The 27,534-nt window shown below is 37.6% G+C and overlaps 1 protein-coding gene across 7 annotated transcripts in view; it reads left to right on the forward strand.

Annotated features, from left to right (window-relative positions):
* Positions 1 to 848: 848 nt before the first annotated feature.
* tcf12 (transcription factor 12) overlaps positions 849 to 27,534 on the forward strand; it is a 114,628-nt gene continuing 87,942 nt past the window's right edge. Inside the window, exons 1-4 of one of the 7 annotated variants that reach the window (XM_077229450.1) lie at positions 849 to 1,117; positions 2,050 to 2,142; positions 2,523 to 2,595; positions 27,103 to 27,176. In XM_077229450.1, the coding sequence (XP_077085565.1) occupies positions 2,071 to 2,142; positions 2,523 to 2,595; positions 27,103 to 27,176 (219 nt within the window). In that variant the 5' untranslated portion in view covers positions 849 to 1,117; positions 2,050 to 2,070. The remainder of the gene's footprint in view (positions 1,118 to 2,049; positions 2,143 to 2,522; positions 2,596 to 27,102; positions 27,177 to 27,534) is intronic. The other 6 variants (XM_077229449.1, XM_077229447.1, XM_077229448.1 and 3 more) reach the window with 6 other exon arrangements.

Below are 27,534 nucleotides of genomic sequence, written 5' to 3' on the forward strand. Positions count from 1 at the left end.
AAAGTTAGAGGATGAAACAGGTCTCCTGCGTTGAGGCAAGGGATCCACTCAATCACACCGCCAGTGTTTTGACATATAGACATAGTAAAAGTAATATGTGCAAAATTATGTTTTACCTTGAGGATTAAGGACATAGTAATTATTATGGTTGTAAAATTGTATGCAGATTCATTTATCTTTAAAATTGAAAATTAGAATATTAGAGTTATTTAGAATCTATTTGAGAAAAAACACGAGTCCAAAAAATAATAATAACAACAAAAACAGTAATACTATTATTGCAAAAAATCATACTTTTTGTTATTTCTCATATCTTTTTGTTTTTCCATAACTTGTCACATCATTATTTATCATACTTAACACAAACAAACACATATATTTTGCAGTATTATTTATACGTTTCTTATGTTGTTGCTCTAGCCTATTCTTGATGTTACTGTATTGTGGCTGACTGTGTTGTTCTTGTGCCATGCTGTGGCACATATAGAATTCCAATTCAGATGATGAAGAAAGAAAAAGAAAAAATGTGGTTATCAAAGTTCGGTCTACTTATATAAGGTTTGAAAGGGGGAATAGCAATGTCCATAAGTCGACATAGTTTTGGGAAAGTGAGCAAGTTTAAACGATCTCCTCAGCATGTATGCTGCACTTGTTCATACAGAACACTTGACTTAATGCAGCTGGAATTATGTATTCCATGCTTCAAATATACGAAATTTCTCCTAATACTAATAATACACGCATCAATCAAAGCCTACGTTTATGTGAAGGGAGTTGTGTGGTAAACCAAACTGATTTTAGGAGGCGCTTCAGTGGTCCTTTACTCCCCTAGCAAGGTTGTATGATTCGCCACACATGATATTCATCCGCACCGTTGAAGAACGCTCAAGTCTACGGCTATGGTGGAAGGATACAATTTCGAACGTCATTGTTGTGATTCGGTTATCGCCAAGCAAAAATGTCTGCCTAAGGGAAACTCGCAACTTACATAGTGGATATTTGCTAAATTTAATCGCAAAAGATACCGATTTCATTATCTTTCCGACCCGAAACAAGGAAACATTCGCCGTCATCGGCATACCCGATCGCCCTAGTTGGAATTTTGACAGCAGAAAAGGTAAAATATTGCACAGACTTTCTGAGGGGTTTTGGACTGGGTGAAAGAAGTTGGGATAGCAGAAAAGACGGGAGCCGATATGAAGGGAAACGGGGTCGGCATTCGTTTAAACACTTCAGCTTGACATCGCGCTGTTAATTGTCCGTGTTAAAATTAGTGTTATGTCAGTGCTTATGGTCGTTTTTCGCTTAATCTTTTAATGGTCGCACCATTATTATGTATAGGTAACTGGCAATTTGCAAACAACAACAGCAGCAGCAGCAGCACCGTTGTTTGTAAAGTAACGTTAACCATTCTCCTTTAACACAACAACAACAAAAGTGTGTGGCGGCAGATGTTTTGACAGCGCGTGTAACGTTATGTTCATTATGAGCTCGTGACTTTTGATAGCTACATTGAGGAATCAAACGCATGCAGTTGAAAAATGATGCTGCGGGTCCATGTGTGTGTGTGTGTGTGTGTGTGTGTGTGTGTGACACCATCGAGCAGCGTCTTTCTCAACATGTCCACGTTTGGTCATCTAAAAACCTTATCAGGCATGCTCTATTAAATTAAAATATACCATCTTTCCACCGTGCCATGTCGTGCGCTTGCTATTGTTAACAGACAGAAATGCCGTAACCTCGTCTAAAGCTGTCAATAAACGAAGCTGGGGAAAGGAGGTCTTGGGACTGTCTTCAGGAGCTTTTTATTACTATTTATTGAATTACACATAGGGTTTTATTGAAGGACAACCAGGTCCTTCGATTGCCCTGGTTTGTACCAAGGTGTTGGAAGAGCGCAAAGTTATGCTAAAGACTGGAGGTGGAGATGTTCAGCTGTCAAGCTGCGGATGTTCACCGATGTTATTTGCATAAGCTGTGCTGGCTAGCATGAAGCTTTAGCACACATCAGGCTCTCAGATTGAGGGGAATGATGTTTGTGTTTTGTAGATTTAGTAAAGGATCGTAAGGATGAACCCTCAGCAGCGGATTGCCGCTATCGGAACGGATAAGGAGCTGAGTGATCTGCTGGATTTTAGCGCGGTAAGACACTCATCAATGATTTTACTTATAACTTCTGACATTCGTTCAGTCACTGAACGATCAAGTAGAGATCAAGTATTACTTTTTTTTAATAGGTAAAGCCTTTATGTATATTTTTATTTTGACCAAATGAAATAAAAAAAACAACTTTTTTCAAGTTTTTGCATATATATATATATATATATATATATATATATATATATATATATATATATATATATATATATATACACACACACACACACATTCTCCTGGTTATTTGCACATGAATTACATTGCTACTTTGGGATCAATAAAACATTCATATTTAATGTTCCTCATTAAAACATGACACACTCTGTGCAATTTTAGTACCACTTCATTTTTGTGTCTTCCTATAGATGTTTTCTCCTCCTGTAAACAGTGGGAAAAACAGGCCGACCACTCTTGGGAGCAGCCAGTTCAGCACATCAGGTAGGACTTCCTGTGGAAATCCTTTAATGAAAGATTGTCTTCCTCTCACACTGTCCAGTCACCACCTCTTGATTCTCAGTAAAGTCTTTTTGCTGTTGATTATAGGGATGAATTTCATCCCAAGGTGTTTTTGATTTTTCTTGATGAATAAGAAGCAGGTAAGAGAAGGGTTCAGTAATGGTCTTTGAAATCAGATACATCCACTGTTATAATTACACTGAAATGAAAGGCACCACTGTTGTTAACTTGTCATGGATGGTACTTCAGTTTTTTGCTTTTTTAAATTGCATACATTTTTATTTTTGTCATCTGAACCTATAGAAAAGCTAGTGATCTGTCTGCTTAACTGTGTAAACACACACACACACACACACACACACACACACACACACACACACACACACACACACACACACACACACACACACACACACACACACACACACACACACACATATACAGTATATGTGTGTGTGTGTGTGTGTGTGTGTGTGTACACAGTTAAGCAGACAGATCACTAGCTTTTCTATAGGTTGAGATGCATATATATATATATATAATATCCGGTCATAGGTGACTAATCATTGCTGTAAAGATCATCTATTGTCTAATGTGTCGTAGATGGAGGAAACAATCAAGCATTATTCAATCTCAATGCTTGTTTTATGTAAAGCAACAAAGCAGAGCCCTTGTTACACTCATCTGCTATCGAGGACACACTTTTAGTGGATTACTAAATAGCACAGCCGAGACTGCAAGATGCTTTTGTAAACCTTTTAATAAATGAAAAGTTTACGTACATGTGATCTTGTAATCAGTCTTTGGCTCTGATGTGCTGTGATGTTTTTTAAGGGATAAAAACATCTCTTGTTTGTTTGTTGCTCCTGACACAACTTACTCAAAACAGCAGTGTTTTTAGAGACGGTTTGGAAACGCTGTGGGGCGTTATTTCAAGCACTGTCAGATATTTGTGTTTGTGAAGCATCAAGATAGTAGAGAGAAGCCATTTTGCTGTATCCATCTATATGCTAGATAAATCAATATAGCCTGGCATTCCTGATTATCAGTTGAACTATATCAGGTGAAATATACACCTTATTTTTCACGTACATTTTTATTTTTGTTTACAATTAACGTATTTTTCATTTGTTTGTTGAATGTTTCTGGTTTCCAGTGTCATCCGCTTCCAGTTATTTTTAGCTGTACAAAACAGCTTCTTATGCTGCTTAGTATTGCAAACTGCTATTTCTTATCATCTTATTTTAATGTATTGTCTTAATTTAAACACACTGGTTAGTACCACAAGCATTTTTACTGTTTTGTTTACTGCAATTTGTTTAATGAATTAAAAGTCACGCACATTCACAGAAAACAGCTTACTTCCACATTGAAAAATAAGGTGGATAGACATGCTAGTAAGAGTAGAGTTCATTAGAATAAAGGAATATTCACATTTCAGAACAGCATTTGTAGCACAATGTTGATTAACACAAAAGTATTTTTAACTTACCTCTTTTTGTTTCTTGTTGGTTACAGGACAGGCACTTACAATGGAAGGGAATTTGGCCAATTTGTAAGCGTAAAAATACTTTCTGTTTCTATAGTTATAGCAACAAAATATGAACACTATAACTATAGTTAACACTATGATTTTAGTGTGAAAAAATCACTTACTAAGGGCCGTTCACACAGAATGCATTTTTGCTTTAAATATGAACGCAGGCAGTGGAATGGGGAAATAGCGCAAGGTCTTGAGTCGCGTTTTTTAACAGTTGAAAAGTGAAACTAATTTTAACTTGAATGCCGCGTTTTTAGAACGCTGTGTCATGCCCGAGACGCTGCAAAAGATGCAAGACGTGAGCTAACGGTTATACATGTCCGTTAGCGCGTGATTACGTAGAAAATCAATGGAAAAGTAGCGCATTGGAATGGGAAAACTCTTATAGTGTAAAGTTATATCCAGTTTTTACAACTTTGTCGTAACCACAGCTCAAATAATAGTTTTAACAGGAATCCTCCTAAAAACCCTTTTCATAGTAGCAGCCTCGCTGTAACCTACATTTTTGCTCTTAAAAAAGCAAAACAAGATTTTAAATAATTTGTATGGAAATCAGCATTATAACAGAAATGATGTCAATTAAGCTCAACTTGTATTATACCTGTATTGACTATTCCTTTGAAATGTCCATATCAGTAAATGGCGTAAGTGTAAATGTGCAGTAAGGGTTTGGTCATGTTTCTCGCTAATCTGTAAGACCTTTGTAAAGAGCAGCCCTTGTGTGGGAATGCTGTGATATGCCCTCTGTTTCATCCACAGCTCGGAGAGGCATGCATCACCTGTCTGATAACAAAATTCTCTTTTGTTGTCTTCCAACACTGTTATTTCTCATGTCGTAGCCGCTGTGTAATACAGGCATGCTGCATTGTGCAAAGATAAATGTCCTTTGCTTTTTCCAGAAAAAAAAGCTGTTGAAACAGACCCACCAAGAAGTATTTAAAACAATAGTGGAATAGTGCCATAAGAGGATATTTCTGCAAACACAACTCTTCCTCTGTTAGACCTCACCCAGCGCCTCTTCATGTGGGAGGCAACACTTCAACTAATTGCAAGTCAAATCAGTTCATAAATTGTATTAAATGGTTGCAAATATATGTACTACCATTCAAAAGTTTGGGGTCAGTACAATTTTTTTAAAGAAATGAATACTTTTATTCAGCGAGGAGGACACATTAAATTGATTAAAATTGACAGTAAAGACATTTATAATGTTACAAAATATTTTTACTTCAAATTAATGCTGTTCTTTTGCACTTTCTATTCATCAAAGAATCCTGAAAAATGCTATTATGGGTTACAACAAAAGAAAAAGACAAACAACTCCACATTTGTTTTCAATAAGATAATAAGAAATGTTTCTTGAGCAGCAAATCAGCATATTAGTAATGATTTCTGAAGGATCATGTGACACTGAAAATTCAGCTTTGCCATCATAGGAATAAATTAGATTTTAAATTGCAATAATATTTCACATTATTATAATCTGAATTCTCTACTTCTTTCAAACGAGCTGTTGATTAAAAATGAGAGATAAAATCTGGATGCATTTATTAATTTATATTTTAGATTCCCAGATAGTTTTTCTTCCCGCTGCTGTCTGGAGTTTGGCTTGGCTTTGAGCTTTTGAACTTGTACCTGAAGACATCCTCAGAGAGTGAGCTGAGAGCAGTCCTCAGACATCACTCCCCTTATTGTCTTGTCTGTGGATTAGTAAAAGCCTTTTTTCTGCTGATTAATAATTAATGAGAGGGGAAGAATATGTATGGTTAGTATTCACAGTTTTATATCCTTCTCTGAAAGTCTCTGAACTCCGAAAGAGCCTCAAATATTAAGATAATTTCAGGCAAGAAAAATAACTGCACTGCACTGCTGTATAATGAAGATATTAAAGGTGACAAAACCTCACTTGAGCACAGCTTATCATCAAAGGCTTCTCTGCGGATTTGTGAGTTTTGTTTAAAACAATGACGGGAGTCTCTCCCATTTAAGCATGCGTTTGTTTCAGAATGGATTATTATTACAAATACGCTTCACATCTATAACCACCAAACTGGCTTGCAGTAGTTTCTGGTTAAGAAACAAACCTGTTTTGTTTCTGAACTCCGGAAGGCATTGTCTCTTGAGACTCCTTCAGCCAGCTTCTGTTTCTGATGTTTCTATATTCATATCTCTTTTTTTTGTTGTATTATTCATTTTAATCCACCCTTGCACTTTCAGAAACATTTAGTCTTAACACCAAGCTTGCTGGATTTAACGGAAACTGTTTCGACATTTTTCTGACGTGCATGAAATCTGACATTATATCAACTGTGGGAAAATATATTATTTTTATGCAAAAACCACTTATTGTCGTGCTCTTTAAAAAAAACATAGTGTGTTTAAGTAAAGGTCCCCTTCTCTCTGACAGGAGGCTGTTTATTTTTAGCTAACCCGCTGCTTGCTCTGTGAACCATTGAGCCACGTTGCGCATGTGATGCCGTCAGAACAGCGGCTTCCTCTGGCAGGGAGAATTCTGGGAGGGTTTTTGGACATCTCTTTTATGTACCTCAGGTCACCTCTTGGCTTGGTTATGGAAGATCATGCTGTTGCCATAGCGATCAAGGCCCTTTTGAAGGCAGGTTACTTGGCACGGCATGTGTATCTTTTCCAGCATTTCAGCAAATCTCCCCCCAACAGCGGATTTGTTGGCGTTTTTGGTGATTGATTTGGATTTTAGAGCGGGGGAAAAAACAACAACTTTGATGTGAGTTCAAAGAATGGAAATTAAACTAGGGCATATTTAGATTATGGTTATTCTATCAATGTATTTGAGAAAGCTGAGTTTATTCTGGCTGTGATGAATAAATAAGTGTCTTGTGGAGGACAGCTGTGTTTGAAACAAGGAAGAGATGCTGTAAACTTTCACATCTGTTGTGGAGCAGTTTGCTGGATGTCTCAGGTGTGTCATTGGAAGTGAAACAAAATAATGACAACGGAAAACAATACACAGGATCTCTATAAATCGGGTTTCTTTTCTGCTTTGTGACGAGTAAAAAATATTATTTTTATTAACATTTGTAAGTCCCCTCATGCTTCCATGCTTATCCAGAAGCAATAGTAAGTTCTGTCCTCTTTGGTTTTCGACTAACCTTAGATGCCAGGAAAACCAGCTCTAAGTCACTTAGGCCATTTGATTCGCCAATTCTGTTTGCATATTTTCGCAGGTTTTCCATTTATTTTTGGGAATTCGGGCCAACGAATCCCTAGAAGTATTTACAAGTAAATTATACATTAAAACAGCATGCAGCCTTCAACATTTTACTAAGTAAATGTTGCTGTAAAAATGTCAAGTGAAAAGGTAGTAATAAAATTAAGAACAAAGAACGAGTGGCAGGGCTAAGAATCTGCATTTACACTCCATAATTATTTACATAATTGATTTATCATATTTAAATTGATCCCCACCCCCCCAAAAATACAAAATGCAAAAAATGTCTAAAAATACATTTACTTGTATGTACTTTATAATAAATACCCTGCAATTGGACTTTTTTCAGTTATCCAGAAATAGTGCTGAGGTCCAACTAAAGGTCATTTAAGTATATTTGAATATGCTAAAGTGTAACTATTGCAAGTATACTTTAGGTACACTTTAAATATTTTGCATCATTGCTTCGTACTATCATTACTAATAGTGATATTAAACACATTTTAGGCTTAATATCAAGAAATGTGCATTGTGCAGAAAATAAGTACTTCAAATAAAGTTTAATTATAATAATATCAGTAAGTCTCAAGCGATATGTAGGTAGCCTTAATATGTTAATAGATTCGTACTATACTTAGTATGAAATAAATGTATTTTAAATACATTTTGGTATAGGGTTTTTTTTCTCTAGGGATGTCAATCCTTGTAGTTTTGGATTAAAACCTGCATTTAAATACTGTTGATACTCCCGAAACTTTGTAGTGTGTACTTAGCAGCATGAAAAATAAAACTTTTATTCAAATTGTGAATGAGCTGCATACTGAAAGCTAGTCAATAGCACTTCCTTCATAATCACTGAAGCTGTAAATCACCTCAGTTCAGCGTGAGCTTAATAATTGAGTTCTGCACTCTTGTGAAAACTCCCATTAAAATCAGTGAATCTTTCTACATTGCACATTCAATCTCTTATTTACATTGTGTTTAGACTTTGTTGCCGGTTCTTATGAAAAGATTCACAAGCACTCAGTCGATGAGCTCACGCTGAACAAAATGTCTGGCATTTTTAGTGGTATTGAGCAGGTTCTGAATAACTTACAAGTTGTAAATAAAAATGTTAATGCTAATGCATTAATGCTTTTCACAGGGCATTTATGGGCGTGTTTTTTAGCAGCCATAGTGGGTACTGGATTATTTCGGTGTACTGGTACTTATAAAATGCTGGTATAGATTTTATTTCTTTTATTTTAACTTGGTGAAGTACCGGGTTGTTTTTTTTGACAACACTAGTAGTACATTCAATATTTGTGCAAAGTTTGTTTCCTGTAGCCTCAATTTTTTTTGTAATAATTCAGGCAATGTTTTGATGGTTACAGCTAGCAGCAGACGGGTGGTTAGAGGGGAGCCGTTGAAACATGTTTGGCTATTGTCCTCGAAGTGGAAAAAAGTCATTTCAGAGGAAGTGCAAGTTATTGCATTTTTAATTACGATTATGTAGACAAACATTTTTTCATTATTTGTGTTTTTTCCTTTTTGTGTGTTAGTAAATGCATGTTGACAATCGTGGCTGCATTTAGTGATTTAGTGATTTGGCTTCAGGCTGAATTCGCACTAATGTCAGTGTTCTAGCAGCAGTTGAGCTGATGCTGAGAGTCTTAGCGGAAGACATCTTTAACCGTACCCTTCCCGTCTTCTTTCATAATCTTCGACAGATGCGGCAAACTCATAATAGCCTATTTATGGCAATAGCAAATTAAAAGGCTTGCACTTCAACGACTGTTAAAGTCAGCAAGAGGCCAGGTTGTGAAATTCTGAACCGCTGTTTTATTTGGGCAGAGATGAGTAACTGTGAAAGGGGGTTTTGATATTGAGAGTTGGAGGGGGAAATCCCTGGAGTTATTAATCCCCGTCGGAGCTGAAGGGCTGTGGGCGGAGCCACATCATCCTTTCTTTATGAGAGATCAACTTTCCATCACATTCCAATTTCATTACATATCTGACCCAAGTCCTACTGTATGTGGAAACAAGATTAGGGTGCTGCGAGCTTAAACCGTACCTCAGAATTCAATTTTAAAGTATTCGCCCAGGACTCAGGGAGGCACCAGAAATATTTTGCAGGTGCATCCATAATGTCTCCCAACATGCCCTTCAGTATTAATCAAAACAGCAGTTATTTCAGAATCATGATGCTTGTCCATGATATGAATTGTTGTTACTCTCATTATCTTTTTTTCTTTTCATTGTTTGTCACTCTTTCAATTATATATGTCTATATGTCTAAGAACTTCAATTATGATGTGCTCAATTTTTACACTTCTAAAATACTTAAAAGTTGTGAATTCATTGAAATATACCTTATGAATTATGTAAATAAAAAATTGAAGTAGATCAGAATAACTAGATTTAGTACCATGACAAATACCCAGCAATATGGGCGATATGACCAAATTCTTATTTCACAATATGAGAAATTTTATTTCACAATAATGATATACATCACGATAGTTATTTTTTGTTATTTGATCTAATTCCTGTTATTAAAAGGAGCAAATTACAAACAATAAGACAAATACAATTTAACAAAAATATGTTTTTCATTTACAATAGGTTTATTTAACATGTACCTGTAGTTAGAATTAGTAAAGACATTTAATAATCAAATGTAAAAATTTAATATTGCATAGTCTTCACTGTATGAATTAAATAGAAATGAATTCTTATTAAAGATAATACAAATTTATTCAGTCAAGAACAGTAAGTTATTTTTTCTTTTGTTTGATTCACATTAATGCTACAGAGCAGCAGGTAGGTATATTAGGCTGCTGTTACTTTAAGTTTACTTTACCAAACTTAAACGCATATATATTTACATACAGGATATAACCAAATCTCTAACCATAGACATTTTGTCCCTTGGTAACGATATATATCGTCAAACCACCCAGCCCTACCAACAAGTTAAGGTAACTCAAATCATCTAAGAAATAAACGTTAAAAAAATTTTAGATGTAAATTTTTGGCAGCGTTAACTGTTGAATTTTTTGCCATTTATTTTGCTCTGACCAATTCAAGCATATTCATTCCATTCAAGTCAAATTCAGAGATTTTAAGGTAGTATAGCTTTTATTATTGTAGTATTTAAAAAGCCACTGAATTACTTTTTAGAGTGTATGCTCTAAATTGCCAAGTTTTTGTTCTTTTAACCCCACAAACCTGTTCTGAGGGTCATCTTGCTGTGATGCCCCAACAGCCTGCAGCCGTTCACAGTCCGCCTGGCCCCGGTGCACCAGCAGGACTGTTTCTGAGAGTGAGCAGACTTCAACTGGGAATAAGAGAGCAGATATTTGGCATGAGTGGGTGCATAATGACCTTTTTGATCTCTCAGTGTCCCTGTGGTTTTCTGAGCTCTCTGAGGAGATGGCACAGCGCGGACCGTAAGAACTGGCCCATTTGGTCCACTCAGCATGATCCGCAGGGATTGAAGTTATGTGTCCTCTTTGAATATAAAAAAAACCTTATTAAAATTGTGAGAGTATCAGATCTTTTGTGTCCATTTAATTTCAGACTGGTAGCAAAGCAGTTAGATGTTGAGATGTGATGCTCATGCAGTTAATGCAAAATTACTTTCTAGTAATCTATTCTATTATTATTAATGTTATTAAATGTTTTTTTTAAATATACATAGAAATAGTCCTTATAATGGAAATGTCCTTCCAAACCTGTATGAACAAAAATATTTTGAGAAATATTTTGAATAATATTTGTATGAAGAAGATTTTCTTCTTCAGACAAATGGTCGTCAGTGGTCACATAACTGTTTGGTTACCAACATTCTTCAAATGATTTTTCCTGTTCTGCAGAAGACAGTCATACAGGTTTGCAACGGCATGAGGGTGAGTAAATAGTTTTAGTTTTTGTGTGAACTATCCCTTTAAAACAATATGCATGACTGTCCGCACCATTACTCAGATACTCCTGTATAAACAGATTTGATCAATCTCTCAAACATGTCAGAAATGCCTTCTGTATCCCTGTCGTTCAGAGTGCAAAAGGCTTCTGTTGTGTTCAAGGCTGCTATCTATCTCCTCTGTTCATTAAACATCACTTCTCCATCCCTCGCTTGTTCACTGAAAAACTTTCACCACTTTGAGCGATAAGAGCCAGGTTCGAGCGGTTCGGTCAGGTCCAGGCCTGCTGCGCAGGTGGTGAAGTGGGCCAAAATAAGATGCTCCTCCACGCTGGCTCACACTCGGCCAATAAACACATAGTTCGTCATGTAAAGAACATAGCGCTGTTGATGGGGTCACCAATATACACTCCAAACTCACTGCGTGTGATGGGCAGAGCCAGCGAACGAGTACTGGGCTGTACGTGACCCGTGCCCTGATGCTTCTATCAGGATTTCCATTTTAGATACACAAAACGCTGATGGCAAGAACATTGTAGTCTGAGTCCTAATCCTCTGTAGTAGCCAACTCAGCCTCCCTCTATGTATAGATTGAGTCGCGAGCACATTTGCACTTAACGTGGCCTGGTATTTTTAGGACCGGAGTCTGAAATGATTTTTTCCTCCTCTCTATCCTACTGTGCAAAATACCAATCAAATTGAAGTTCAATCTCTTCTCTTGAAAAAGACTTGAGGATTAGTGTGTACCACTGATTTGTTCCTCGTTTTTAATTTGTCTTTTGAAGGATTTGGAGTAATAAATTAAAGATGATGTACTCCGGCTAAAGCTTCTGCAAAGCTCTCCGATTTGCATTGTGGAGACTTGTGCTTGTTTGCTACCATGGTAATTACTGTGATGACATTGTTCTCCTTTAATGTATGAAAATAGTCACATTTACAAGTCCTAGTGTCAAATCAATAATGTTAGTCTGTTTGTGGATTTCTGCTTTAGCCTTATTTCGGGCTGTACTTCGAAACCGACACTTGATTCGGCTTTAAGAGCCACGGCTTCCAGTCATAATGATGATAAATGCTCCATGTGTTCGTGGTTGTCGGGGAAAGATTGTGATAGTAGGCCGAGATGCTCTTGGCAGTGTTGAGACACTTCTCTTTACCTTGCGATTAAGTGTCAGTGTGTTTTCCCCCGCCCAGGGCCAGAGAGAGTTAATCGATAGAAAGCTAGCATGTGTTATGTAGCCCGTGTCATTTTGGCTCGGCTCTCCCAGTGACAGATGGGATCTCTGAGGGCAGCGGTCATAAGCTCCTATTGGCTATCAATCAGTTTATTACATCATTAATATCGCGCTGTCATTTCCTTTTACTCCTCTTCATGGGAGGATAAGTGTTTTTCTTTATGTCGGAGCACCCTTGACTCTGTCCTGCCATTAAGAAGGATGACCAGGGATGGTGGTTTTCTTGTGGAAGACAGAAGAGGTATGAGGCCGCTCTTCGAGTTTGGCCGTGCTGTCTGTTAGGCTTGGCTGCTGTGCGTGAGCTCCCCTGTCCTGCCAGCCCTAGCAGAACCCTGTGCTCCTCCAGCGGACCCCAGGGGAGAATGACGTCTGAGTGCCCTTCTGTGACGGCTTATCCTGATCCGTGGTGCGAGAATGAGGATTTTACTTATTCACTTTAATTATTGCCATTACGAAGCTTATTCCCCAACTGCAAGCTCATTGGGAAATGTGTCAATGTGCCTGTGGGTAAATTGTACGTTTCGTGACATGTCCATCTGAAGCAATGAACGTGAATTTGGCAACGTTTCATTGTATTGATTGTTGTACGTATAGCGACACTTCGGAAACAAAATGTCCTGTGAGTGGCGCTAAAAGTTAATGCTCTATTGCATTTGATACCGCACCACCTACACTAAACCTAACCTATAATGTTAACAAAAGCAAACTTGACATAAAAATGCATTGCTGAAGCAACCATATTATTTTAGCTTGCTTACTCCTTTTCCACTGACACAGTTCCGGTGCGGGCTTATTTGAGCTGCCGTTACGCTAGATACACCTTTGCATACACCGGGATGCAGACTGTTTGTTTTTAGACTGGTTATAGTCAGGTAAACAAAACATAGGAGTGTCACATCATTGTTCGTTCCTCAAGTCAATGGAAACACGCCGCCAGCTCGGGACAGGCTCCAGTTCGCCCGGCTGAAAACTGGTCTAGAGCCGTGTTCGGCACAGGAACGGGAACCACGTCAGTGGAAAAGTGGTATCTGTGAGCTGTTTTATTGTGTTTCGCTGGACTAGTACCCGAGTGCTCTGTATCACACGTGCAAAGCTGTACCTGGTGAACTACTAAGCAAGTTTAGGCTACTACATCTGAGTAGCCATACTGGTTATGTGATGCAAACATCAAAATGAATTACAAATCATGCACTATGGTAAAAGTGTTTTGATGGCATAATATAGAATTGTGCAAGAAAATAAGTCTTTATTAATTGATAATCTGGCCCTGTAATCATGATTTGTGTGAAAAGGAATTAAAGTTTTTGACGTTTTACTGTCACTAACGGTCTTTTCAGCTGGCAAGTGAATTGCTTGTCCTCAATTGCTGCAGTGAATTTTATGTATACGTTTTTAGAGTTTTGCAAAAATGTAGGTAGAGGCACGTTTTCCAATAAGCCTATGTTTATATTCCCCTTTAGTAATGGCCTTGTGGCGTCGAAGCACATGTCTGCATCTGCTGCATTTGTGGAGTGTGTTTGCCGGTAATATAAATATAAATATAAAAAATATAAATATTCACATGCCGTTGCACATCTCTACGTGATTCATTCATATTCATGGTGTCATCCTTGCATGTCATAGAGAAGAGGCTGAAAGTTGCAGAGCGGGAAGGATCGAGTTTGTTTGCTTTTTCTCGGGCCCGGCTGATGAGCAATGTGATATCAGTGTTAGAACAGTCATAAGATAGGGCTCTGATTAAACCCTGCTAATGAGCAGCTCAATAAAAATAAATCTTCCTGATGCAATAAACACCGCCTTGATTGCAAGCACCCAGGGGTGTGACAGCGTAATCCTTTTGTGCACAGCGTGTTGGACGCATCCAGCGCATGCTTGAGAATCAGCAGTAATCATAGGCACATCTCCTCTGATAAAATAACGCTTTACATACAGCCCTCTGTCTTTCTCACTTTCTCATTCCCTTTTTATGTGCTTGGGGTAGGCATATCATGGAATTAGTATTTTTATAAATCATTTAAAAAATAAATACTGCTCTTTTAAACTTTCTATTTATCAAAGAATCCTGAAAAAATGTTTTCCAGAATAATATTATAAATCAGCAAAACTGTTTTCAACACAGATTAAAGTATAATGTTTCTTGAGCAGCAAATCAGCATATCAAAATAATTTCTGAAGGAGTCTTTGACACTGAAGACTGGAGTAATGATGCTGAAAATTCAGCTTTGCCTTCACAGGAATACATTACATTTTAAAATATATTACAATAGAAAACAGGTATTTTAATTTTTAGTTGATTGTTTAGTCAAATGAATACAGCCTTTGTGAGCATAAAACACATCTTTAACTCTTTCCCCGCCAGTCACTCTTCAGATATATTCATATCAGATATCACTCTTTCCCCGCCATCCGGATCAGATTCAGATTGATGATCAAAACATAGATGAAGTAGATCGAGTCCATCAACAGTCCTATACCTCGTCCTGGGTCGATGTTTCATCCGATAATGTTTGGCAGTTTTGATTTATATGATGTTTAATGTTGATCATAGCATTATTTTACATATACATCTGCTCACATATGCTATCACTTGTTTCTGCTTCTTCCTGTCTGTGTTTTGCTCAGGAGATTCTGTTGTCTTTCAGAAAATGTGTAATAGCGTCCCCTACCGTATAACAGTGAAAACATGGAAATCCCGGAAAAAATAAAAGAGTTACAAATGTTTTGTATGTTATCAAACGTGTTTTGTATGTTACACAACCGGAATAAATAAGACTTGAAACAAAACCAAAACCTTATAAATTAACTGATACACATATATGTTGCCTAAAATTCAGTTCTCTTGTAGTTCAATTGGGCTTCTTTATATTTTAGTCAAATGTGTAAATGTTGTGTAAAATCCAAGTTTACTTAATTTAAGCAATTATTTGCCACCATTCAATTTTATTATTATACGCATTGGCCATTGGTTACCAAGTTCTCTAGTAATCTGTATCGGCATTGGCCATAAAAAAAAAAAAACGTATCTGTCGACCACAAATGCAAAACTCTCAACTGATCGACAGATTTCTATAACGTCTTACCGCCTAGCCCTGAGGTGAAGCATCATGGTTTTGATTTTTATCAGGCTCCCTTGAGAAGACAGTTCAGTTAAGTTAATACCACACATTGTCCTATGAAACGCAAGGAGGAGGAAGTGGGAGAGATATGCCGTTTAATGTGTGCTCTAACACAACTCAATTTAATTATGTGTTAGAGGAAGGGAAATCTCTTGGATTTACTCCGCAAGCCCCACAGCAGTCTGGCCCTTTTTTATGAGGAAGATAAATTTCTCATCTATTTGGCTTGTGTGCCTTAGTTCCTCGGAGGAGGTTCAAGGTTGGAGGAAGAAGCACCTTTCCTCCGTTTGCGATTGGGAACATATGGTGCGGGGCGCAGCGCAGGAAGGAAGTGTGGAAATTGCAGAGAATGAGGGTTTGGATTAATGCATCTGAACTGGGCATGGCCAGACAAATCCAGCACAACCGTGCTGCCCAGACCCTTTAACGGCCCTTCTGCTGGAAGGAACGGAGGGGGATGGGAGAGATAGGTAAAGGAGCATTTAAACCCCTGCCTTTTTTCAAAGGCACTGCATTATGAGCTGTAGCACTCTTTATTGATTGGAATTTGAGGGGTGGAGTGAAGTGTGCTCAGCGGGCATGCTGGGTGAAATGAGGTAGCCAAGCTACGACAGATAGCGGCTAACACAGAACAGTAGGAGTTTACTGTATATATTCTTTCATTCACACCTATAGGAGTGCTCACAGGCTCTTTTAAATCTGGGATTCTTTCGACAAAAAGGGATCAAGCGCTCCTTTAAATATCTGGCTCGTGATCATTTTCCGTAGCCTTTCTCTATTTGGCTAGATCTCATATAACATGTGCTATCTGAGCTGAAGGGCATGCCAGAATAAGTGCTGGTTGTCGGCACTTGGTTTATGTGACTGGGAATATGCAAACTAATGTAGGCCACAAATGAGTCAGTCCAAATCGGTAATTGGCATTTTGGAGCAAATGAGTAACTGAGGTGTAATTTGCTTCATACGAGTCCCCATGCTGCTTTCACCCAGCCTAGATTTTAAGTGTATTAGTTTTCAAAGGACAAAACAGTAACTTGTAAGACATCAGGTTTAGTCTTTTACTAAGGGGATTGTTCACCCCAAAATTCTGTCTTAATTTACTCATCCTCATGTTGTTCCAAACTTGTTTGGCTTTCTTGCTTCTGCAGAACACAGAATATTTCCGCTGAGTGAATGATAACATAATTTTCATTTTTGAGTTAGCTAGACCTTTAAGGGTGATAACATTATTTTGCTTTTAAACCAATGTTGTTGTTTTTGGAGAAATACTATTTTGCTTGAATGAACAAGTTTGCAGTCTGAATGGCATGTGATGGAAAAAAAACAGACTACTGTGAAATAATGGCAAGAAAATGTCCTTGATGGTAATGACGTCATGTTTTCAGTCAAATCAGAAGCCAAGGAATCAGAGAGAATTACGGTTGATTTTTTTTGCCGTGAACACGACAAAAATATATATATTTTAATATATTTTAAAATAATGTAATTTATTCCTGTAAATACCGTTTTTTATTATCAGGATCCTTGGATTAATATAAAGTTCAAAAGAACAGCATTTATTGTATAATTTTTTGTAACAATGTAAAAGCCTTTACTGTCATGTTTAATCTATTTAATGTGTCTTTGCTGAATAAAAACAATTCAATTATTTTGGAAAAATCTTACTGACCCAAACTTTTGAACAATAAAAAAAAAAAAAAAAAAACTTTAAAACGCACACATACTTCACTTGTGTGTTAAAATTAGCACTATTTTAAAGTGGACATATTACATGAGATGTAGATAATATATATGCAGGGGCAGGGCATCTACCTCACTGACACTCCCCTTCTAATCAGGGGTTGGGCTATTTTGAGAGTCAAATAGTCTCTCCTTGATGCACATAACCAGATTGTTGAAAATCTCAAAACAGCTCCTTGTTTGCATGTAGGAAAACGAGCCCTGGCACTTTACAGCCCTCTTGCTTTCACAATGTTTTACATTTTAATTTCAAGCTGGCGTGACCCATTCTCGTGTTGATATCTCTTTCTCCTCACAATCATTAAACTAAATGTGTCAGAAGTGTGTGTGTGTGTGTGTGTGTGTGTGTGTGTGTGTGTGTGATATTTAGTGACACGTTGTTGTGTACAGAGACGTGCACACACTTTGGTGTGATTCTTCAGTGTCCTCCATGTGTGACAGACGGCGTGATATGACTCTCTGCAGTTGGAAGCGAGGAGGCCGGTCTAATGAAGATGCTTTTCCAGCCATGACAAACTCCCTTGTCACTACCACTGTGCTTCATACTGCCTTTTACGCAACCAACATTTCTCTTATGTCGTCAAACGGCAGCATACCTGTATATCCAAATGCAACAGTGTTGATTTGGTTTTAACACTGGTTAGGTAACATTTTAAAATGATAGACACACATGGGAATGCACTAGGGCTGCCCACGACTAAAGTTTTCCCTAGTCGACTGTGAGCCATTAGTCGATTAATTGGGGGAGAAATACTAAACCATAATAATGAGCATTTAAAATATAAAATAAGCACTCCAGCACACACATAAAGTGTGCCGCAGCGACACCAGCACACATTGCATGAACTTTTCTGAGATCAGACAACCCGATGTCCTGGCACTGCGTATCTATTTGGCGTACTCTCTATATGTACATTTTTCTTTTATGTGAATCTAGTACGTGAAATTTACCCGTTGACTTTAATTGGTTGTCTAGCTAGCAACAGAATTCCGACATGTCTTTTGGGTTCTTTAAAATTAAAATTAAAATTAAAATTTGTTAAAGTTAAGTTTAATAAGTTATGGGTGGGTTTAGGGAAAGGTTTGGGGTTAGGTTCCTTTCCTAAGCACCATAGTGGATGCAGAAGAAACCGCACAAACTTCATTCATGTGCAGCAGACACACGAGGAAAAATGAAGGGAGCACACCATAGTTATGTATTCTAAACGTGTTAATGTCTTCAAGCCATGCAATGGATTAGGTAGGCTAGCCATTTATTTCTAAACTTAATTAACCAAGCATCTAAAACCCTCCAAACAAGTGATTTTACTGAACATAAGAACTACTTACTTGTGTAAACGCCACAATAAAAATACATAGAATAAACAAGTAATAAGATCCTGGTTGATGAGTGATGATCTTCCAGCGCTGTTTTAGCTAAGCGCTCCTATTTAGTGGCACATAGTAAATCAAGACCTGTCAATCTAAGCGATCAAACCAATCCAAGCACTTTCCAGCTGTAAAACCGTGGTGTCGGATTGGTCTCTACACATCATCCCTACCCACTATACCCACCCACCATACCTGAGATCCAGTTTCCATTGGTTGATCTTTCAAATGACATTGGAAAACACTGCGCCATGATGATTACGCGTTCGGATCCCGAAAGTCCTAAAGCTTTAGCCAAGCAGCATATCATGTCACTCTGTTATTTACGCACTGTCTTATGTTGTGTTTGGGCTTGTTCGAGATATATATGATATTATAGGGTAGATATATGAAAATAGAGCACTTCTAATATGTCAGCAAGTTTAAAAGCATTCATTTTTGGACATTAATAACATCTCTAATATGGACAATTTGGCTATACGTGACACACCGTCACTATTTGTTTCCCTTCCAATCTCTGTCTTCTCACATTATGCGAAAGGAACACGATGTTGTTGGGAAGAAGTGTCTTGCTTACAATGAAGCCGTAACACAGGTCCTTGAGAAGATGCGCTCCGACGACTTGGAAGTTAAGTTGAAGAAGTTTTAAATGACAAGTCATGTTTGCGGTCGCACGTCACCTTTTTCAGGTCACTCTTTACCCTCTCGAAATGTTCCCACACTTTGGATTCTCTGCCTGACATATTACCGCAAGCGTGACTTCTCAGACTAGCTGACTGATTCAAATTTAGTCAACCAAGTCTCTTTTTGTCAACGAACAAGTCGACTATTAGGGCAGCCCTAGAATAGACACACAAAAATACCTGATTCTGCAAGATTTCTTCACCAGTTGTTTCTGTAATGCAGGGGTGTCAAACACACGGCCTGTGGGTGCCATCCAGTGGACTGATTTGAGGAGATTAATACTTTAAAATAATAGTAAATACATTATTTGTTATATATTCATAATATTTTACTGTAGCAGGGCAAGTAAACACGTATTTGTTGTGTAGCATCTAATGCTTCCTTCACATGCTATCAGGAACTGGAATTATGAATTTTTCAAATTACGGCTATCCTGTTAGTTTGCATTATCTGTTATAGCCTATATTTTTTGTATATCTGAAAATGTTTGTTGAAAGGTAAGGAGAGTGTTAGGGGTCCACAGATTAATTTTACTTTATTTTCTATATTTTTTTGCACAATTTTTATTCACAAATGGATTAAAATCAATAAATCAGTTCTTTATATATGAAAATATGAAGATGCCTTTTGAGGGTTTGTGGCATATAAAAGATTAAAAGCCCCTATATTCTATTATCATCAGTTAACTACTTTAATTCTTACTCTTGTGAATCTGTCCCGCAGAAACCCAGCTCATTTTACCGCAGTTTGTGTAAGTTTCTCAGCAATAATCACAATGTGGACATGTTAATTAATTACAGTTCATTTATTAAACATGTTAAAATATGAAGTCTCCTCTCTTTATTAGGTACAGTATAATAGGGTGGTTATAGTTATAAGCACATTTCCTGTTCTCCTTTTTGTTTTACTCCCAAATGTTAACATTTAAAGCAGCAATTCTGCACTCTATTAGTTTCTGAAGAGACCCCATGGTGTAACCAGACCTCTGATCCAATTCTTATGTAGCTAAATTTCCACAATACAAATCAGATGGTGGATATATATCCTGTCCGTTCATAGCCAAATCTACACCCATGCAATTTTGCATATCAGAGTTTTGGAGATTTATCAAGCTTTGAGGTTTTATAATTGTTTTCTTTTCTTCTGAATATTTTTCTAGCCACCTCCTATAGTTGTGGCACCTGTCAGTTGGTCTTATTTTATTTCAGGTGAGTAAGTGTCGTTCTGTTGTATGGTATCAGTCACTCTAATGAGAGCTGAGCGGTCATCTCTCTCTCCAGAGCATGACTCAGTCCTGGGATTTCATTGCCCCTCCTGATAAGGTAAGCTGTTCCTCTCAAGCAGCCTGCGCTCACAACATTTATCCGCTGTGCGCTTCCTTACCACGATTTCAGCTTCACCGCTGAACCCCGATGCGGTGGCCGTCTGGCCTGTGAGGCGAATGTTTGGTTTCCGTGGAAATCTGGCATGAAGCAAATTCCACCGAACGACTCAGACTTCGGGTTTTGTGATGTCACATCTGAGGCGCTTGTTTTCGCAGTAGTGGCAGGCAACGGTCAATTGAAGTAATGAATGCGTTTCTTTTTTTTCCGGCCATCTCGTTCCCAGAGCACATAAGTGAGCCACTTGCTTCTGGAACAATTGGTACATTGCCTTTGTTTCTACCCCCCCTCACTGTGCATCTGTTGTGGAGCGGTGTGGACACCTGTTCAACAATTAAAATCCAGAAGAGAGTCAGGCTGTGCCAAGAGAAATATTTGCTTCTAGTGAAGGTTGTGTTCATATGTGCTGCATTTGATGTGATTGGCAATCAGTTCGGTTCACTGTTACACGTGCGTTCATGATTTGCATTTCGTTCACCTTGTTAAACACGTTTCATGTAGATGCTGTTGATATGAAGGACATACGGGCATCTTAACATGGGCGTCCAATAATTGTGCAAAAATAATTATATGCACATGGGTTAATGACAGGAATCTGAATCTATTTATTTCAGAAATGCACGGAAAACGCAATTCACAGACATACTACGACTTTAAATCATTTTAAAATAAAATATTTGGGGGATATAAAAACAAATATATTGCGTAATTATTTCGAAAAAGTAGTTTAGCATTATGTTCTATTGTTATTTTCTTATTTTAGAATTTTTTTTTTTAACAAAACCACCTGTCTTTTGTAATTTTTTAAATCATGAACACGCTTATTTTTTATTGACTCATGATATTTAAAGGTGTAGTTGCATTTTCTTATACATGTCTCTTCTTGCTTATTATACATGCTTAAGATTATAATGCAAAAAACTTCTCAAATATTTTGGCCGTTTAGCCTCCGATGGGTTTTAAATCCCTGCATGTAAATACCTGCACTCCCTTCCCAACTGTATAGCCACTATGCCTTTTTGCCCCAATACAAAACCGCTCACTCGACTAGTCTTTTTTTCTAGACGGTTTTCGTCATGCATGCTTTTTTCCTCATTAAAGCTGACACATAGGATAAAGACACTCTTAAAATCCCCAGTAATTCCATGAAAGCAAATTAGAGAAAAAGTCTTGATTAGTCTAGAAATGCAGAAGTAAAACAATGTTAAAGAAGAATTTCTCGTGGTTGCCAGACACTAAAACAGGAAAGACAAAGATTTGCTCACAAGGCAGAGCCACTGCCAAGTTAAATCCATATTTAAATCCTTCTCTGGACGGGAGCTGCATGTAAATGAATGCTCTTTGGCATCGTGCTCGAGCGCAGAATCCACTGCAGTTAGGTCGGGATGCCTATGCGTGCATAGTTAGCATTTATTTTGGAGCTAATTTTCATAATTAAGCATAAAAAATTACGCCTCAGAAATAATTATAAAGATGAGCTATATGATGCACGTATAGCTGCCGATGCTTTGGAAGAGCGAGCTGAGAGCCTTGATTTTCTTAGAGTTTGATTATACTTGTGCAATTAGTGCATACCCTGCTGAAGACTCCAGATGAAGCAGGATCTGATGGTAGCTTCTAACAGATTCTGCACTCAAAAAAGTAGTTTGTTCAATGAACTTAATTAAGGAAAACTTTTCCACGCAATTAGATTAGATCCGCAGAGCAAGACTAAAACAGGTTCATTTGAACAAATAATGTTTTGTTGAACCAACTTAATAGATTTAAGTTCCAATGTAAAATAAGTTCCAATGCAGCATGTTAGTGTGCTAAAGATAATTACGCGTATTATTATTATTATTACATGTAACATATGGAATGAACAAATTAGAAGAGACTGTGTCAATACATGGCATGGCATTAGCACAGCTATTTCTCATTGAGTGAAGCAAAACGCATCATGGTCGTCATGTACATTTATTTTCTCATTCAAGATGCTGTTTCATTCATATACATCAAAATAGGGAAGAAAAGAACTTCCTTTTCAAGACTATAAATAGGTATAACTTGTTTTTTCAGCATCAGCTAAAAGGGTAAAAGTCAATATGATTAGTCAAAGTATTTTACTGTCATGTTCACTCTAGTAAGCTATCCTCACTACAACTACACACTTTTAAACATGTTCAAAGGCCTTTCTGAATTTTGGGCTTTCAGCAAATCATTCAAAGGAAATCGTACTGTATGTTCAGCTGGGGACTGGGGATTGGGAATAAATGAGCGTATTGGTTGTGTGAGCTGCTGTGATTTGGCCACCGGCTCTGCAGCAGGAATGTTTCACACTAGGCGAGTGGGAAGGGTGTATGTTTTATAAACCTCTCACACATGGACTGTAGGGCAGACTACTGGTATAAAAGTGATGAATGGCTGTTAAGAAAAGCTATAGAGGCAGGTGAAGCTCTGCACTGCTAGACTGGCTCAAGTAAAAAGAACAGTTGTAAATAAGCCATTCGGGAAATGGCAAGTTTTTTAATCACTGACCTTGACGTAGAACATCTCATGACATCGGTCCTCAGTGATTTGGCAGATGGTTAAATTGAGCAGCTGACTCATAACATACTAAACCACAGAAAGGAGGAGGCTATTTCTCTCTCTCTCTCTCTCTCTCTCTCTCTCTCTCTCTCTCTCTCTCTCTCTCTCTCTCTCTCTCTCTCTCTCTCTCTCTCTCACTCACTCACTCACTCACTCACTCACTCACTCACTCACTCACTCACTCACTCACTCACTCACTCACTCACTCACTCACTCACACACACACACACACACACACACACACACACTCTTTCTGTTTCTCTGTGAAACCTGTCAGAGTTAGCTTGTTATACCCAGCGCTTCTCATATGAGCAAGATTATTTGTTTATTTGATATTTATATTAGACATGCTGATTTGATCATTTTTGCAGGAATAAAACTGATGGATAGTCATAAATATATATATACGAAATTCCTCAATGGTCCCAGAGAGGAACTTCCCTATGAGGTAATTTCCTCTGTTTAAAATACTAAACACATGTCTCCCCTTTTACACATTCCACCTCTGACACTGAATGAATTGCACCTTCCAGCCTCATATCTGCCTCATAATCTAATGTTTGCTCTTGTTTCCCATTTATTTAGTATTTTATTATTGTGCTCTGATTATAAGTCTTAACATGTGACCTAAAATATGACCCTGTTTACCTAATATTGTGTCAGAAATATTTTCCTTCATTTCACCAAAACACTATCCAGAAACATGCTATTTTATTGGGGTGTGTTAAATGAGAGAAAAAGCCCAGTCTGAGTTTAAAAGGCCCCTGTGGTGACTGACCTGCTCTGCTACACACACGACTCTGGTCTGTGTACACTGTCTCTGGCATTAGACCAGACCACACACACACACACACACACACACACACACACACACACACACACACACACACACACACACACACACACACACACACACACACACACACACACAATTATTATGTAGACCTTGTGTTGGTAAAAAGAGGAACTCTCTCACTCTCTCTCTCTCTCTCTCCCTCTCGCCTTTTTTAACTTGAAGCTATTTATGTGCCTCTTTTAATCATGTGAGGGCAGAAATTGTGTATAAGATAGGCCTATATTGGATGGATAAATTGATAGAAAGAAAAAGGAAGAAGGACAAATAGAAAGATAGATGGATGGAAAAGGATTGGAAGAAAGGGAAGATAAAAACAAGAAAAGGATTACATAAAAAGAAAGAAGGATAGATGGATTGAAAGAAAGGGAAAGAACGAAATAAGGAAGAATAGATAGAAATAAAAGAGATGGATGGATGAGAAATAAGGAATGGTAGATACAAAAATTTGGGTGGATGGATTGAAAGAATTGGAAAGAGAAGTATTGATGAGTGAAAAGAAAGAAGGAAGGATAGATGTATGGTTGAATTAAAAAATAAAGATGATGTATTCAAAGAAAAGAAAAGAAAGAAGAATGGATGATAGAAACAAGAAAGGATGTATAAAAATGAAAGGTGAGTGGATGAATTAAAAGAAAGGGAAAGAAAGAAGGATGGATGAGTGCATAGAATGCAGGAAGGATACATGGATGGATGGATGTAAGAAAAGAGATAAAAGATGGATGAATGGAAATAGTAAGAAGGAAGGATAGATGGAAGGAAAGAAAAAGGATGATAAAAAAGATAAAAGAAATGACAGATGAAAAGAAAGATGAATGGATAGGAAAGAAAGGGAAGTATGCATGTATGGATGTATAAGATTAGTAAACAGCAATCAAACTTTCTTTGTGCGCGTGTAAATAATTTGTTCACTATATGCAACTGTTCAGTTGATTAGTGATTTCAGTTTATATAACGCTCAGCAATGCAGTACAAAGATCACTTACAGTTTTGCATATGGTCGACATTATTATGAAAACAACACTACACATTTGTGCATTTGTATGCTTTTTTAACCCTCTGCTCAGCGTCAGTGTTTAAGACCACCATAATTCCCCCCGATTGTTTACTCGCATTTGATCCATGTTATAATGGGCTGGAATCAGATAAAAAAAGAATTGTTGAAATGACACGCATGGAATGTCAATAGTGTAGAGAGATATTGATGTTTTCTTCCTCTGCAATTTTGAGGCTCCTACACGAGACTGAAGAGCGGAATGATGTTACCTGCCCAACAATATTGGCTCAAACAGCCTGAAGAAGCCAGAAATCATATATCTTTACCCAACAGCCTCAGCCAAATGTAATTTTCAAAGCCAGATATTGTTTTTGTTCATCACATACCAGATGTTGAATCAAGTCAATTGCGTCAACTTTACGTTTTTATTTATTTATCCGTTACTGTGTTTTTTTTGTGGCTGTCTTTTGAAACGAGAGGCATTGTAAAATATGAGGTTTATCAAACTTTCAGCGCTCAGCTATTTTGATGAGCTTCGGCAATACATCACTGACAACTCCGAGCGGCCCGGCTGCACCGGCACAGGCTCATCAGCGCGGGAAAGGGAGCGATGCGTTTTTGAAAGTGATTTATGTGAAGCAAAATAAATGACGCGCCATGGCCGGCTTGTAAAGTGCAGCGTTTGAATGGAAGCGTAGCGGATTAACGGCTCCGCTGCTCTCTTTCTTTACTCCTGCCAAGAGAGCCATGCTGGACACGACCACTCGCCATGAGCTCAACCTTTCCACTCCTCACGTGTTCTGTAGTGTAAACAGTTGGCCCTGGAAAGCATTTTCATAAGTCTAGCAGAGAATGATGATGGGAAATACTGACCCCTCCCCCATTTTCGTTTAAGAAAATACATGCAATTTAATTATCAGTCAGTGAATGCATTAGTAAATAATACATGAGATCATTTAGTCCCACTAAAATGCAGCAGAATACAGCTGCCCCGGACCATTTAAAGTTTCACCAGGTGTAGTATTTTTCTAGTGTTTTATTATCAACATGTTTCATTAGATTTAAACTTGGAAGTTTGCTGATGTTGATCAGTCTCATAAATACAGTCATCAGTAATGCGTCATATACACTGCAGTTTTGGTTTACTGTGAGGGAACATAGAACCTTTAACTAAATGGATAGTTCACCCAAAAATGAAAATCCGTCATCATTTACTCACTCTCAAGCTGTTCCAACCCTGTATGAGTTTCTTTCTTCAGCTGCTATTTTTAATAAGTCTGTATAGCCTTCAGTTACTTTTAGGCTATTTCAGATATTTTGTCATTTTAATACTCCAGCTTAAACCTATTTATTTTTCATTTAGTTGCCAAGGAAACATTTTCTTATTTTCAAGTTCCGATTTTTCCTCTTCAACTTATACTTTATTGTATTATTAAGGTTTAGTCTTAGTCAACAATTCAAAGTTATGTTCTTTCAGCTTCTTTTATCAAGTTGTTTGGCAGGAAAAAGTTTTTTCTGTTTATTTGGAGTGCAAATAAATCTTTTATTTTTGAGGCATGTTTTTCTTTCTAAACATACCTTAAAAACTCTCTATTTATTAACTAAAGTGGAAGAGCCCCCCCCCCCCCCCCCAACCAAACGTTTATATGCTATACTAACTATTCTACCAACTATATATAATTCTCTTCACACAGACATATGGATCTGTGTACATGATTGATTTAGTTCTTATTGCATTATTTTTTTTATATATAATATACTAAATGAATGGTATATCAACAGCCCAAATAATAATAATTTTTTTTTATTTGAAGCAACCTGATGAACAATCTTTTTTTTATTGATGTCTGTGGTTGTCGCTGTGTTAAGGTTGTATTGGGTGGGCATTGATGGAGTTGTGAATCTGTGTTTTGGACAGGTATGGATGAAAGGACAAGCCAAGCATCATGGGCCTCAGGTGGCCAGTCCAGCCCGTCCTATGAGTCCTCTAGGGTAAGACCGGTCTTGCCTCGTCTCGCCTCACCTCAACTCACTCGCCACATACACACACACATGACAGCTAATGCGATGACAACACTGCGGTGCATTTCCATTTGTCCAGTTCAGTGTTATCTGTCCTCAGCGAAATGAAACATTAGTGTCTGATTTGCTTACAGGGTTTCTATTACCATAATATCACTACTGAGAGATGAGTCCAACAGAGTTTTCAATCTACAAATCACCGTCATTTACCATGGATTTACTGTAGTAACACTAACTGGGGGATATTCATATCACATTTTATTATATTATAAATGTAGATGTATTAAATGAGTAATAGAATATAATTACAGTATTTTTTGTTAAGCTT

This window comes from Siphateles boraxobius, unplaced genomic scaffold, assembly GCF_051911475.1.
Source record: "Siphateles boraxobius isolate OS27281-9 unplaced genomic scaffold, OSU_SipBor_1 130, whole genome shotgun sequence".
NCBI lineage: Eukaryota > Metazoa > Chordata > Actinopteri > Cypriniformes > Leuciscidae > Siphateles > Siphateles boraxobius.